Source organism: Sus scrofa, chromosome 14, assembly GCF_054392235.1.
Source record: "Sus scrofa isolate SSC_HxYL_T2T_F1_AM1 chromosome 14, Sscrofa_HxYL_maternal_Yorkshire_Landrace_v2.0, whole genome shotgun sequence".
NCBI classification, from domain to species: Eukaryota; Metazoa; Chordata; class Mammalia; order Artiodactyla; family Suidae; genus Sus; species Sus scrofa.
The window spans coordinates 114783079-114797194 of NC_139396.1; the positions used below are offsets into that span (position 1 = coordinate 114783079).

The following is a 14116-nucleotide window of genomic DNA, read 5'->3' on the forward strand; positions in this document are numbered from 1 at the left end:
CCTTTTAAAATTGTACCTCACAAAATCAAATACCTTGGAATGCACCTTACCAAGGAGGTAAAGGACCTACATGCTGAGAACTATAAAACTTTAATCAAAGAAATCAAAGAAGAGGTAAAGAAATGGAAAGATATTCCATGTTCCTGGATTGGAAAAATCAATATGGTAAAAATGGCCATACTACCCAAAGCAATCTACAGATTCAATGCAATCCCTATCAAATTACCCTTGACATTTTTCACAGAACTAGAACAAACAATCCAAACATTTATATGGAACCACAAAAGACTCAGAATCACCAAAGCAATCCTGAGAGACAAAAACCAAGCAGGAGGCATAACTCTCCCAGACTTCAAGAAATACTACAAAGCCACAGTCATCAAAACAGCATGGTACTGGTACCAAAACAGACAGACAGACCAATGGAATAGAATAGAGAACCCAGAAATAAACCCTGACACCTATGGTCAGATAATCTTTGACAAGGGAGGCAAGAACATAAAATGGGAAAAAGAAAGTCTATTCAGCAAGCATTGCTGGGGAACCTGGACAGCTGCATGCAAAGCAATGAAACTAGAACACACCCTCACACCATGCACAAAAATAAACTCCAAATGGCTGAAAGACTTAAATATACGACAGGACACCATCAAACTCCTAGAAGAAAACATAAGCAAAACACTCTCGGACGTCAACATCATGAATATTTTCTCAGGGCAGTCTCCCAAAGCAATAGAAATTAGAGCAAAAATAAACCCATGGGACCTCATCAAACTGAAAAGCTTTTGCACAGCAAAGGAAACCAAAAAGAAAACAAAAAGACAACTTACAGAATGGGAGAAAACAGTTTCAAATGATGCAACTGACAAGGGCTTAATCTCTAGAATATATAAACAACTTATACAACTCAACAGCAAAACAGCCAATCAATGAATGGAAAAATGGGCAAAAGACCTGAATAGACTGTTCTCCAAGGAAGATATACAGATGGCCAGCAAACACATGAAAAAATGCTCAACATCGCTGATTATAAGAGAAATGCAAATCAAAACTACCATGAGATACCACCTCACACCAGTCAGAATGGCCATCATTCGTAAGTCCAGAAATAACAAGTGCTGGAGGGGCTGTGGAGAAAAGGGAACCCTCTTGAACTGTTGGTGGCAATGTAAACTGGTACAGCAACTATGGAGAACAGTTTGGAGATACCTTAGAAATCTATACATAGAACTTCCATATGACCCTGCAATCCCACTCTTGGGCATCTATCCGGACAAAGCTCTACTTAAAAGAGACATATGCACCCGCATGTTCATTGCAGCACTATTCACAATAGCCAGGACATGGAAACAACCCAAATGTCCATCAACGGATGACTGGATTTGGAAGAAGTGGTATATATACACAATGGAATACTACTCAGCCATAAAAAGGAATGACATAATGCCATTTGCAGCAACATGGATGGAACTAGAGAATCTCATACCGAGTGAAATGAGCCAGAAAGACAAAGACAAATACCATATGATATAACTGGAATCTAATATCCAGCACAAATGAACATCTCCTCAGAAAAGAAAATCATGGATTTGGAGAAGAGACTTGTGGCTGCCTGATGGGAGGGGGAGGGAGTGGGAGGGATCGGGCGCTTGGGGTTATCAGACACAACTTAGAATAGATTTACAAAGAGATCCTGCTGAGTAGCATTGAGAACTTTGTCTAGATACTCATGTTGCAACAGAACAAAGGGAGGGGAAAAAAAAGTAATGGTAATGTATACATGTAAGTATAACTTGATCCCCTTGCTGTACAGTGGGAAAATAAAAATAAAATAAATTAAAAAAAAATTAGATCCAACATAAGTCTTTCAGTCTGGTTTTTCAGTTTTTCCTTGCAAATACCCAGCAAATAGTTTCATTATTCTTAGTTTACTGTGACAATACTGAAGCTCTAGTGATAAAGTAACTTGCTCAAAGCCAGAGCTGGTTTGGCACAAAAGGGCATCTTTTTTATACTACCCCAAACTGTTTTGGAAATCTATTAAAAGCCTAGAAATGAATAAATATTTCACATTTCAAAGAGGAAAATTTGGATCCAGAAACTAAAGCATGTAAGCTTATGTTGATCCAGACATTTAAATTGATTATTCAATTGTTTATGAAAAGCTATAAAAGAAAGAACCATTAAAAGTCAACATCGGCTTCTTAAAGGTATTGCTAAACCTAATTTCATAAAGTCAGTGTCATAGGTTGGTTAAAGAGATAAATACTGTAGATATACTTTGATTACATATTATACAATTATGGACAAGATAATAACATACAGATTTACTTTGGATAGAATTGACTTAATTTATACTCAGACAGCATAGCAATTAAAGTTCAGTGTCTTCCTAAAAGAAGTGAAGATGGATCCATCTCTAGTGCTGGATCCCATAAGTCTAGTCTGGTTCTCTTTACAACTTTAATATATATTAGTAATTCTCAATGTTTTTATACTTGCGGCACACTTTCAAATCTAGAATTTTTGATAGTGTGATTTAAATAATTGACAGCCAGTAGTTATTGGGCTTTTTCTTGATCACTCTTTTCTCCTAGTTCCTGGTTAGAGTAGACTTATTGAATAGAACTGTTGTTGAATATTTGGGCTGCTTTTCACTTTCATATGCATACAGGAGGCAACATTTTTGTATGTTTTGGTTCGCTGGTGCTTGCTTGATATTCCTTATGTTTGAGTGCTACTTGAAAAAGTGTATGTGCTTTATCAGTTCTGACCTCTTAGCTCAGTGCTCCATATGACAGATAGGTATACAGAACTACTTTTTTCAGCCTGTTAATTGCAAAAGCAAATTTTTAGTGACCAACATTTTTGGTAGCACACTTACGAAAACTTCATAGTACGTTGTAGCAAAACTCATTGATTGAGAACTACTGACCTATGAAGTGGTGAAAGTCACAGAATAGTTTTGTGCATTTATAGATAGCAGAAGATAACAGGACTACTTAAAATTCTTTAGTGAGAGGAGCAAATTCTGTTTTTTGTTTTTTTGTTTTTGTCTTTTGTCTTTTTAGGGCCACACCCTTGGCATAGGGAGGTTCCCAGGCTAGGGGTCTAATCAGAGCTGTAGCTGCTGGCCTACACCACAGCCACAGCAATGCCAGATCTGAGCTGCGTCTGTGACCTACACCACAGCTTACAGCAATGCAGGATCCTCAACCCACCGAGCGAGGTAAGGGATTGAAACTGCAACCTCGTGGTTCCTAGTCGGATTCATTTCTACTGAGCCACAACGGGAACTCTGAATTCTGGGTTCTCATAAGATGCATACACACATACACACACCGAGCAAAATTTAAATAATTTAGATACTGTCTGGGTTATAAGCTAGTTATGTGAAAAAATTGCCTATTAAAATATAGTGTGGTATAAATTTCTATTATTGGAGGAAGTCTCAATCAAGTGATAAAGAAATCTCATGTGCTGTAAGGATAACCTGACCCCTTGCTGTACAGTGGGAAAATAAAAAAAAAAAAAAGAAATCTCATATGCCATAGGGTTTGCTCTTGGGCATGCACTTTCTTTGAAATTTCAGGAAGCCGAAGATACATCTGGATGAAAGAGCCACAAATGCAAGCCACATATGTGGTTTTAAATTTTCTAGCAACCATATTAAAAAAAGTAAAGAGATGAAATGAACTTTAATAATGTATTTTACTTAATGTAATATATTCAAAATACTATTTCAACATGTAATCCATTAAAATATTAATGAGATATTTTACAAATTTTGTACTAAGTGTTCCAAATCTGGGTGATTTTTTTTTTTTTAAGAAACTTTATTTTCCATCAACCTGTTTCCATTTTAAGATTTTGTGGAAGAATAGCTTAAAACAACTCAGTGGTTCCTACCCATTCAGTGGCCTGAGCAGTGGGAGCTACAGACTAGTTTTCAGTGGCAGGCTGAGCACTCCAGTCTTCAGTAGGGAACTGCTGGATGGGCACAGAGGGCACTTGCATGCCTTTGGACCAGTCTGCTGCTTTAGGTTGAGTAGTGGTGAACTCATGAGATGGAGTAGTCCGTTTACCCTGAAGTTCCTCCTCAGCTGCTGCATGCTCTTCCTTTTCAGTCTCTTTAGGATATCTGCAGCAGTAGAGATCAGGCATGACCTCCTGTGGTGTTCATAGGAGATGGTGCCATGCAAGTGCAGATCTTCCTGGGCCAGCACCCACCACATCAGACCCACTGAGTGAGTTCCCTTGTTGTTGCATTAGATGGCAATGTCCACATAATACAGAGGAGAGTCTGTATTACACAGAGCAGTTGGGGGTAGGTTAATATAAGAGGCCTCTGTGAGAGGCTGGTAATCAGCCCTGAGATCAGTAAACACCAGAAGTCTTGGCTCCCAGAATGCTACCCGGATCTGGTTAGTGAAGTTTCCGGGAGTGAAATGGCCAGCAATAGAAGTGGCTCTAGTGGCAGTAGCAAACTTCAGCACAGCTTGGTGGCTAGTATTCCTTGAAGATATGACACTGACATCAGCTGGGTTTTCAATGACAACAATGGCACGAACTGCCAACAGAAGGTTCTCCCAGGTTCTCTTCAGATTTATGATGTAGATGCCATCACTTTTCCTTTTGTAGCTGTATTGTTCCATTTGGAAGTCTAGGTTGGTGCCACCTAAGTGGGTTCCTGCTGCAAGGAATTTGAGGACATCCTCCTACTTCATTTGCAGGACCTCAAACATCCGGACATTGTGAAAGTTTCTCTTTAAGTTACAGTGGGAATCCAGAACAACACTGTATGGACCTGTCAAGGAAAGCCTGGAAAGTTGGTGTGCATTTAATACTTACAGGACATCTCAATTTTGACCAGTTATATTTTAAGTATTCAGTAACTATCTTGAAGCCAGTGCAGACTGTCAACAGAAAGAAAAATGCACAAGGTAAGAGCTTTGAGTTTCACTTTTATTCAGGGAGCTTACTGAGGACCATAGCCTGGGAAGAAGCTGGCTCTGATAGCTCTGAGGAACTGTTCTGAAGAGGTAAGGAAGGGGCCAGTTATATGAGATTATTATGGCTGTGTCAACTTAAAAAAATGCACAACCTGAAAGCTGAGAAATAAGTTTTATTTGGGGCAAAATTAGGTCTTAAACTGGGAGACAGCATCTCAGTTAGCCCTGAGAAACTGCTCTGAGGAGATGAGGGGTGAGCTAGGATATATAGGAATTTTTGCAACAAAGGGAGGGTAGTAAGACCAAAAGATATATACAAAACCAGATTTACAGAAAACCGATTTCTATGGGAAGATGTAAAGGTCTGGGCTTATTGGAATCACTCCTTTGATATGCACCTCACCTACCCAGCCAGTATTCTTTGTTTCTTTCCTGTGTTCCCTCGGGACTCATCTTTGAGAGTGACTGCACTCACAGATGACTGTGACATCTTTTTGTTTATAAAAAGAATAGCCCAGGCAGAGGTATTTCAGAGGCAGGGGAAAATAATACCGGTGTATATGTGGTAAAGGTGAAGGGGGAGGCACGTGCAGCCATGCACATATTTTACAAAGTTTGCTGCTGGTCTCATGAAGGTTACTACTAGCCGTGACGACCAGATATCACCATGAGGGGTTTTAGTGTTTTTCTAGCTATGAAGAGATGCAAGAAGTGTGCTCATAAAATATTCTTCTAAAAACATCTATCTGAAGACCTGTTCTTCCAGTTTTCCCAGAGCAGAGAGTGCCTCACTCCTGGTCTGCACCCTGAGATCTGCTCGGGGGTGCTGTGGGTTGGCAGCAGCTCATGCTTTAATCTATATAGAGGCTGATAGCAAGTGTCAAACTTCAGTTCACAGCTAGGAAATACATATAGTCAAGCATACATCTTGATAAAAAATGATTGCTAATCACAAAGAATAGATCTCTCAAGGTAATGATTTTAGTGCTTTTCTATTTATGGGAAGATGCAAGAATTTGAGGTCATCGAAATTCTTCGTGAAATATGCCTCTTAATTATCTAGGGGCCTGTTTATCCAAAGCACAGGAAACATCCTATTTTTCCACTTTGGTTTCCCCTCAAGGTGCATTGACATAGGCTACTGCAGTAGCTTATGACTTAACCCTAACATAGTTGGATGAAGCAACTTTGTTTTTTTCTATCCACACTGCTGTACTGAACAGAATGTTTGAATGGTTGTCATATGGAAAGGAAATCTCTTTCTTGAAATCTCTCCTTATTTAGGAGAACTGACATCAATGGATAAAAATTTGGGAAAACAAATTTGACTCAATTTTCAATATGAGCTGAGTTGGGTAAAAATGAATGGCTCAGTGTGTGGCATTGAGTTCTGGTTGAACTTGGCTGAAGCAAAGACTCTCTCAAGAGTATGTCAGAGGGGATTCCTACAGTGGATAGAATATTAGAAAAGATGAATTTAAAGTAGGATAAAATGGAGTTCCCATTGTGGCACAGTGGAAATGAATCTGACTAGTAACCATGAGGTTGTGGGTTTGATCCCTGGCCTCGCTCAGTGGGTTAAGGATATGGTGTTGCTGTGACCTGTGGTATAGGTCGCTGATGTGGCCAGAATCCTATGTTGCTGTGGCTGTGGTGTAGGTCAGCAGCTGTAGCTCCAATTCGACCCCTAGCCTGGAACCTCCATAAGCCTTGCGTTCAGCCCTAAAAAGCAAAAAAAAAAAAAAAAAAAAAAAAAAAGTAGGATAAAATCATGACTCTCATGCAAATATAAAATGGACATGTCAAAATTTTCACCTACCACTTAATTATTGAGGGAATTTATAATACTATAAGTTGTTCAGTACTGCATATTTATAGTCAAGTTAGGAATACTGAAATAAATTAACAAATGGATACGAAACTTACAAAACTGGTTAGTATCTAGATAGTGACAATTGCATCCCACCAGATACTATTTGCATTTCTGAAGAGAGGAATTATTTTCATTACTCTCAGTTTTCTGCAATTAACCTCTATTTCCCCAGAATTATAAAATAGCCCATAGAGTGACAAAATAGTCCATAAGAGGCAGAGATAATTCAAATGGAAGAATTAGGCAGGCAACTACTAACTTTCACTATTTTTTCTTACAGAAAGAGTGATATGAAAAGTGGTGGTGGTCTGAAAGGTGGTAGCTAATGTAGGGGTGGGTAAAGAAAGCATGACAAACTACATCCTAATGTAGACTGATAGAGTTCATATGAATTTGAATCAGATTTCTGTCTGCTTCTTCCATGTATAGTATGATGTGTTTTTTCTATGATTCAAAGTGAAATATTTAGAACCCGAACTTCTCCTACTCATTGGAGAGTGCTATGATCTTCTTTCCTTACAGCTCTACTTTACGTAGATCAAGATTTGAGAGTGAAGGGGTGTAGGATTTGCTGCCCCCAAATATGCCTTTTTGGTATAAGGACTATTTTAAACTGTTACTTTAAGGAAGCAGCAGACATTGGAGAAGCTCTGAAAACTGAGTCTAAGAGGCACATACATTTATGGAGTTTCTCTTGTGGCGCAGTGGGTTAAGGATCTAGCATTGTCCCTGGCCCAGGAATTTCTACATGCTGTGGGCATGGGTGAGAGAGAGAGAGAGAGAGAGAGAGAGAGAGAGAGAGAGAGAGAGAGAGATGTTTATAAGGGAAATCTCTATGGCTAAGGATGTCTCCCTCACTGTACCACAAACCTCTAGAATCTCTTACCCATGGGGAAGGCACTGACTTAAATCTACAGAACAACTATACCCTTGTTACCTGTTACTGTGCTTTTCCTGGTAACCTCCCATTAATAGATCTTCCCCCACCCTCCCAACATCTTTATTAGGGTGGCTTGGGCTAGTCAGTTTTTCTGGGCATCTCCCAAGTATACAGGAGGCATACATGTTATTAAACTTGAGTTGTATTTTGGGAGACGAGGTAAATAAACATATAAGTCTTAATCAGCTCAAAATTTCTCAAATCAAGAATTGTACAAGTTTCAGAAGAAAGTGAGGAATAGAAACACAAAGAACAAACTGCTCATTAATAATAAATGTTTATAAATCGCCCACCCAGATCACAAGGCCAAGCAACTAGGGAATAGAACTGCAGATATTCTGTAGGATAAATGAGTATAAGAAGAACAAAGAAAGCAGAATAAGTAAAAAATTTTAAGTACATTTCAGTAAATGTGGCTTTTATTTACTTATTTGTAAAATTTTATTGAAGTATAGTTGATTTACAATATTGTATTAATTTCTGCTATACAGCAAAGTGATTCAGCCATATATACACACATGCATTTCCATATAGGCTATCAGATAATATTGAGTAGATTTCCCTGTGCTACACTGCAGGTCCTCATTGATTATTCATTCCATATACAAAAGTGTTCATCAAATCCCAAATCCACCCATATCCCACCTTCCTCTTTGGTAGCCATGGATTTGTTTTCAAAGTCTGTGAGTCTGTTTCTGTTTTGTAAGTTCATTTGTATCATTTTTTAAAAATTCCACATTTAAATGATGTAATATTTGCCTTTGTTTGACTGCACTTATTATGATAATCTCTGAGTCTATCCATGTTGCTGCAAATGGCCTTATTTTGTTCTTTTTATGTCTGAATACCATTCCATTGCATATATGTACTATATCCTCTTTATCCAGTCCTCTGCTGAAGGACATTTAGGTTGCTGCCATGTTTTGGCTATTGTTAATAGTGTTGCAGTGAACACTGGGGTGCATGTATCTCTTTGAATTATGGTTTTCTCTGGATATATGCTGAGAAGTGGGATCATTGGATCATATGTAGTTCTATTTCTGATGTGAGGTGATTCCTCATTGTCATTCTGATTTGCATTTCTCTAATAATTAGCAGGGTTGAGCAATTTTTTATGTACTTTTGGGCCATCTGTATGAACACGATTTTTAATATATGAAAATGGAAACTCTACATGAAATTTGGATATGTTGAGGGTAATTGTTGACACCACTTCACTAGTCTTAGTAGTGAAAGAAGAATGCCAAAATCTTTAATATAAATTATGATTTTATAGAATCTCGCTAATTACATTTATGTAAATATGATGATAGGAACTTTATCTATGGATATGTTTTTCCTGAGAGTTATAAAACCATTTTTTTTTTTTTTTTTGTCTTTTTGCTATTTCTTTGGGCCGCTCCCGCGGCATATGGAGGTTCCCAGGCTAGGGGTCTAATCGGAGCTGTAGCCACTGGCCTACACCAGAGCCAGAGCAATGCTGGATCTGAGCCGTGTCTGCAACCTACACCACAGCTCAGGGCAACGCCGGATCGTTAACCCACTGAGCAAGGGCAGGGACCGAACCCGCAACCTCATGGTTCCTAGATGGATTCGTTAACCACTGCGCCACGACGGGAACTCCTTATAAAACCATTTAATGTCCTGGTTTAAATTCAAAATTTTACTGACAGTTTCTCACTTTCTTGGGAATCACTTTGCTTAAACTTCACTAAGCACCTGTAAAGGACAATGGGACCCCAGTAAACACTCTGGAATAAGGAGACAGCGTTCTTCATTCTTTCTTTACTTGTATAACTTAATGAGATTTATAGAACTCTCATGTATTACAAAATGCACTTAGGCAGGCAATTTTAAAGAAGGATAGTTTGGTTTCTGAGTCTTACTTTTTTATTTAAAATCAGGGAATAAAATGCAGGGAGAAGAGTTCCTCTTGGGCAATGAATTGAGAATCTGACTGCTCGGGTTGCTGCAGAGGCTTAGGTTCAGTCCCACTTTGGTTCAGTGGGTTAAAGGATCCAGCATTGCCTCAGCTGTGGCATAGATTATAGCTGTGGCTTGGATTCAATCCCTGGCCCTGGAACTTCCATATGCTGCAGGTGTGGCCATAAAAACAATGCAGGTAGGAACTAAAAATATATGTTTATTAAGAGAATTACAGTTTTTAAGGTTTTATTTCATTTTATTTCTACCATTATATTATGGCATCACTGATGGACACAGCGAATAGTATAATGGTGTTGACATGTAGGCATAATTTCCCTAAGGGCTGGGTACCACCTCAAACCAAAATTCAATAGGATATTGAATCTTCTAAAGTGGAACTATTTCATGGAAGGTGACAGTGCTGTTGTCTCTAGTGATTTTTAGGATGTTCATTCAGTAGGAAGCTAGGACCGTAAACTCTGCCTCTATTTACACACCCAGAATTTACCTTTTAATTCCATTTTTTTTTTAACCGTTAGCTCCTTAGTTCAAACTATTCTCATTTCCCTCTTAGATTAGCCTAATCAGTCCCTAATTAGATTGCCTCCTGCATGCCTCCCTACAGTCTGTTATCTACACAATACCTGGAATATCACCTGTATAAAACCACCAGTGGCTTCTTTCCATTGCATTTGGAATTATTCCAGACTCATCCTAGCCTCTCCCTTCTCGATCCTTGTTCCATTGTGCTCCAGTCATTCTGTCATACTGTCCTTGTTTTGGTTGCTCGGGCACACTGACTGCATTTCTACCTTAGGAATTTTGCACTGGGATGTTCTTCCTCTGATCTTCAGCTGGCTGGTTCTTTGTCATTCCTGTCTCAGTTTAAAATGCAAATTCCTCAGGGACCCTTTCCTTTACTAACCTGTCTGAGGCAGTCTGCCACACTTTCTGCTAAATTTCTGCCCAGCCTGAATGTTTTCTGAAAAAAAAAATTGGTATGTGTTTTTAAGATAGTACATATATATTTATATAATTTACATGTAAATTATATCTATATCACCTCTCTCTGCAATGTATATATAGTTTTCTTTTAGTGTGACTCTACACCATTTCCTCATAACCTTTGTGGACAGGTCTTGTTCACCCCTGTGACTACAGTATCTAGAAAAGGATCAGAGACATGCAGATTCTCCATAAATATTGAATCAATGGGAGGATAAAAGTATCAAATTTTAACATCATATAGGCTTGAGGTAAATTCCCCTTCCTTCCTGTATGATATTAGTCAAATCACTCAGCTCCACTAATAGTTTTCACATTATTAAATGTAGAAAATAACCATACCTACAAATGCCTGTAAAAACTGGTGATTTGTTTCTCTCTTTCTCTCTCCCCCACACACCCCTACTCCTCGTCTCTCTCTTCCCATCTCCTCTTTTCCCCCTCCAAAACAGGGAAGCTGCTCTGGGAAGATACACAGGCTCACTGTGTAGGTAGATATCCAGGTGTCTCTTGTCAGCGGGCAAAGGAGTTCGCGGGAGATCTGGTTTTAGGGGAATTAGCAACTCTTGATTAGTTGCAGGATGAACCCAGGCAGCCCTATGTATTTCCAACAAGCCCCCGCCTGTGGCCGGTTTACTCCTACAGTCCGGAACACAGGGATATATCCCAAGAAGCCTTGGGGCTGAGTCAGAGCCTTTTGCGCCTGCGTATCGTCCTTGGCCTCAGCACACCTACCTCAGTCTCTCGGACCACTCGGCCTGGCAGCTCCAGCCAGTCAATCTCTCTGGGTCAGCAGTTGCCTGCAGTGCAGGGTGGAAGCAGTCAGACCATATATGGCCCTGTTGTCCTTCTAGGACTTGGACCCATCTGGCAGTCTTGTCATCCCCTTCAGCCCTGGTTAGGCCTGTGACAAGTTCAGAAATCTGGTGAATTCTGGCTTAAGGGGACTTAGCAACTCTCGCCTGGAGTGTGTTGGATGCAGAGAGTTGGTGTGTCTCCCAGGACTCCTGAACTGTGTCCTGGACTGTCCCTGCACGCTTGGATTTGGGACTCTTCTCGAGGAGCCTGGAAGCAGAGTGACTCAGTCTGTGTCCCTGAAGTTCACTCTGCTCACCTAACCTCAGGTACCAGGACCTCTAGCTCTAAGTGGACATGGGCTGCCCATGCCCAGCAGGCCATCCTCCTGGCCCAGCGGTTCCTGGGGTTATACTCTTGATACAGAATAGTGAAGGTTGTTTGAGCCAGACCACTTTGGCCCTGTTCTGGGAAGATACACAGGCCCTTGGTGGGTGACAGTTTCCAGGTGCCTCTCAGCACTGGCCTGGAGGACAAGGCTAAGGAGTTTCCATGATGTCTGCCTTCATGGGAAGTAGCAGCTTTGTTTAGCAGCAGGAAGGGCCCTGGCAGCCTCACTTGTCTCCCAGAAGTCTCCATCTTTGCCACGTCTGCCTGTCCATGGCCCAGACTCAGAGACTGATCCTAAGGAGCCTGTATGCCGAGTCAGCAAGGTAAGTGTGTGCGCGTTTCACTCCTGGGCATCTGTCCAGTCATCACAGTCTCTTGACTCACTTAGCCTGTTGGATAATTACCCCTGTGGTTAACCACCAGGCCGTGTTCCTGAGGTTAGTGCTTTCCCTGCAGGGTGCAGTTGATGAGGTTTGAATGGTGTTAACATCAGATATCCTGTGGTGCTTTTGTCCTTATGAGAATTGGGCTGACTTTTTTTTTAATGACTTTATTTTTTTTAGAACAGTTTTAGATTCATAGTAAAACTGAGTGGAAAATACAGAGTTCCCGTCTACCCTTTACCCCCACACAAACACAACCTCTGCTATTTGTAAAATGGTAGACTTGTGCATAAAAATTCTGAGCAACACGGTATTGCATCATTAGAGGAAATATCATACTATGAAAATCAAATGAAATTCTGTGATGATGAAGTTGAACAGAGAAAAAATAAAAAAGAAATATGAGCAAGACTAAAGGGCTATTTAAATAGAAGTACTAGATGAGAACACATGAGGGTGATGAATTTGTCCATGCTTTTCCAGCTGCAAGTACCTTTCTTTTCATTTGCTTAATTAAGCCCTACCATAACCTAGAGGGTAGGGTGCCAGGAGCATATGATGACTACTACAGCTGCTCATGCTCTGAGGGCTTAGTCCTGGGTCATTGCTGGCATGCCACAAATATGTCACTGGTAACAAAAGAAAATACTTGAGATTTATGATTTATGAGAGTGACCTCACTTTAACTGCTGTCTTGTAAACAGTGTGGTTCTTTTAATAATAGAGGGTGTTTTAGATAGAGGTCATCTAGAGGTAGTGACATTATCTCCATGTTAATAGGTAGAAAGCCATCAGCATCACCAAAGCAAGATCAGCTGAGTACAATAGAAATTAATGAAAGTCAAATCAGGTGTGAATGGTGAAGTGTGCAGATGAATTTGGACTAAAAAGTTGGGTTAAGTCAGGGCAGGAGGGTTGCTATTGGGTAATTTGAATAAGACAGGACTTAGTGAACTACTTGGTTGATAGGAGTGAGAATACCCACAGGAACCCAGACCATCTGAGACACTGGAAGACGTAAGGGTGTTGTCATCTGGATGTTGGCAGAAGGAAAGTAGACGAACAATGCCACACGAGGCCTGACAGTATGTTGTACAGTTCCCAAAGGGCAGCTTTAGTAACTAAGACATGTTCAAATGATGTATTGGAATGTGGTACTTAGTAATCAACCAGTACATAACATACTCTGGGAGAGATGTTTCAGCCTTTTCAGGATTTAGTCATTAGGACAAAAGATGGGCTTTTTTTGGGTTGGTTTGTTCTTGGAGCTCATCAAATTTGACTCAATAAGCAGAACCACTACCTTAAAGAAGGAACTTCCTTAAGAGGTGAATAGAAGTTGAGCTTTTTAAATTATTGGGAATGTGCTCATGGGAATGGCATATGTTTGGATCTGAAACACTAGATAAAGTTGAGAGGATTAGTAAGGTGAGGTGGGGTTGAGGGAATAAATTTATCTTATAGAAGGAACATTTTGTTAATGTTTGAATTGAACCTTTTTTTTTGTCTTTGTCTTCCTAGGGCTGTACCCGCAGCATATGGAGGTTCTCCAGGCTAGGGGTCGAATCTGAGCTGCAGCTGGTGGCCTATGCCACAGCCACATCCAAGCCATGTCTGCGACCTAGGCCATAGATCACAACAAGGCCAGGGATCAAACCTGTGTCCTCATGGATGCTAGTCAGATTGGTTTCTGCTGAGCCACAATGGGAACTCCTGAATAGAACTCTTAAAGTTGATACTTAAAACAATTGAGAGACATCTCTGATAGACTGGTTCAAATTAATTATTACAGTCAAAGTGAGACGCTGTATAGTCCACCTTTTCAAATTAAAAGTATTTTCCTCTTTGGTCT

At 40.1% G+C, this 14116-nt stretch overlaps 1 protein-coding gene and 1 pseudogene across 5 annotated transcripts in view; one reads left to right on the forward strand and one right to left on the reverse strand.

The window, feature by feature from the left end:
- Positions 1 to 3885: 3885 nt before the first annotated feature.
- Positions 3886 to 4674, reverse strand: LOC146396952 (small ribosomal subunit protein uS2B pseudogene; annotated as a pseudogene).
- The window catches only part of LOC146396953 (uncharacterized), an 866748-nt gene continuing 857059 nt past the window's right edge, over positions 4428 to 14116 (forward strand). For 3 of the 5 annotated variants that reach the window (XR_014827582.1, XR_014827583.1, XR_014827584.1), the window contains exon 1: positions 11386 to 12204. Coding sequence is in view for 2 of the 5 variants with exons in the window: in XM_084996670.1 (XP_084852796.1) it covers positions 4802 to 4943 (142 nt within the window). In the remaining 3 variants the exon portion in view is untranslated. Of the gene's footprint in view, positions 4944 to 11385; positions 12205 to 14116 lie in introns of those variants that run through there. The other 2 variants (XM_084996670.1, XM_084996669.1) reach the window with 1 other exon arrangement.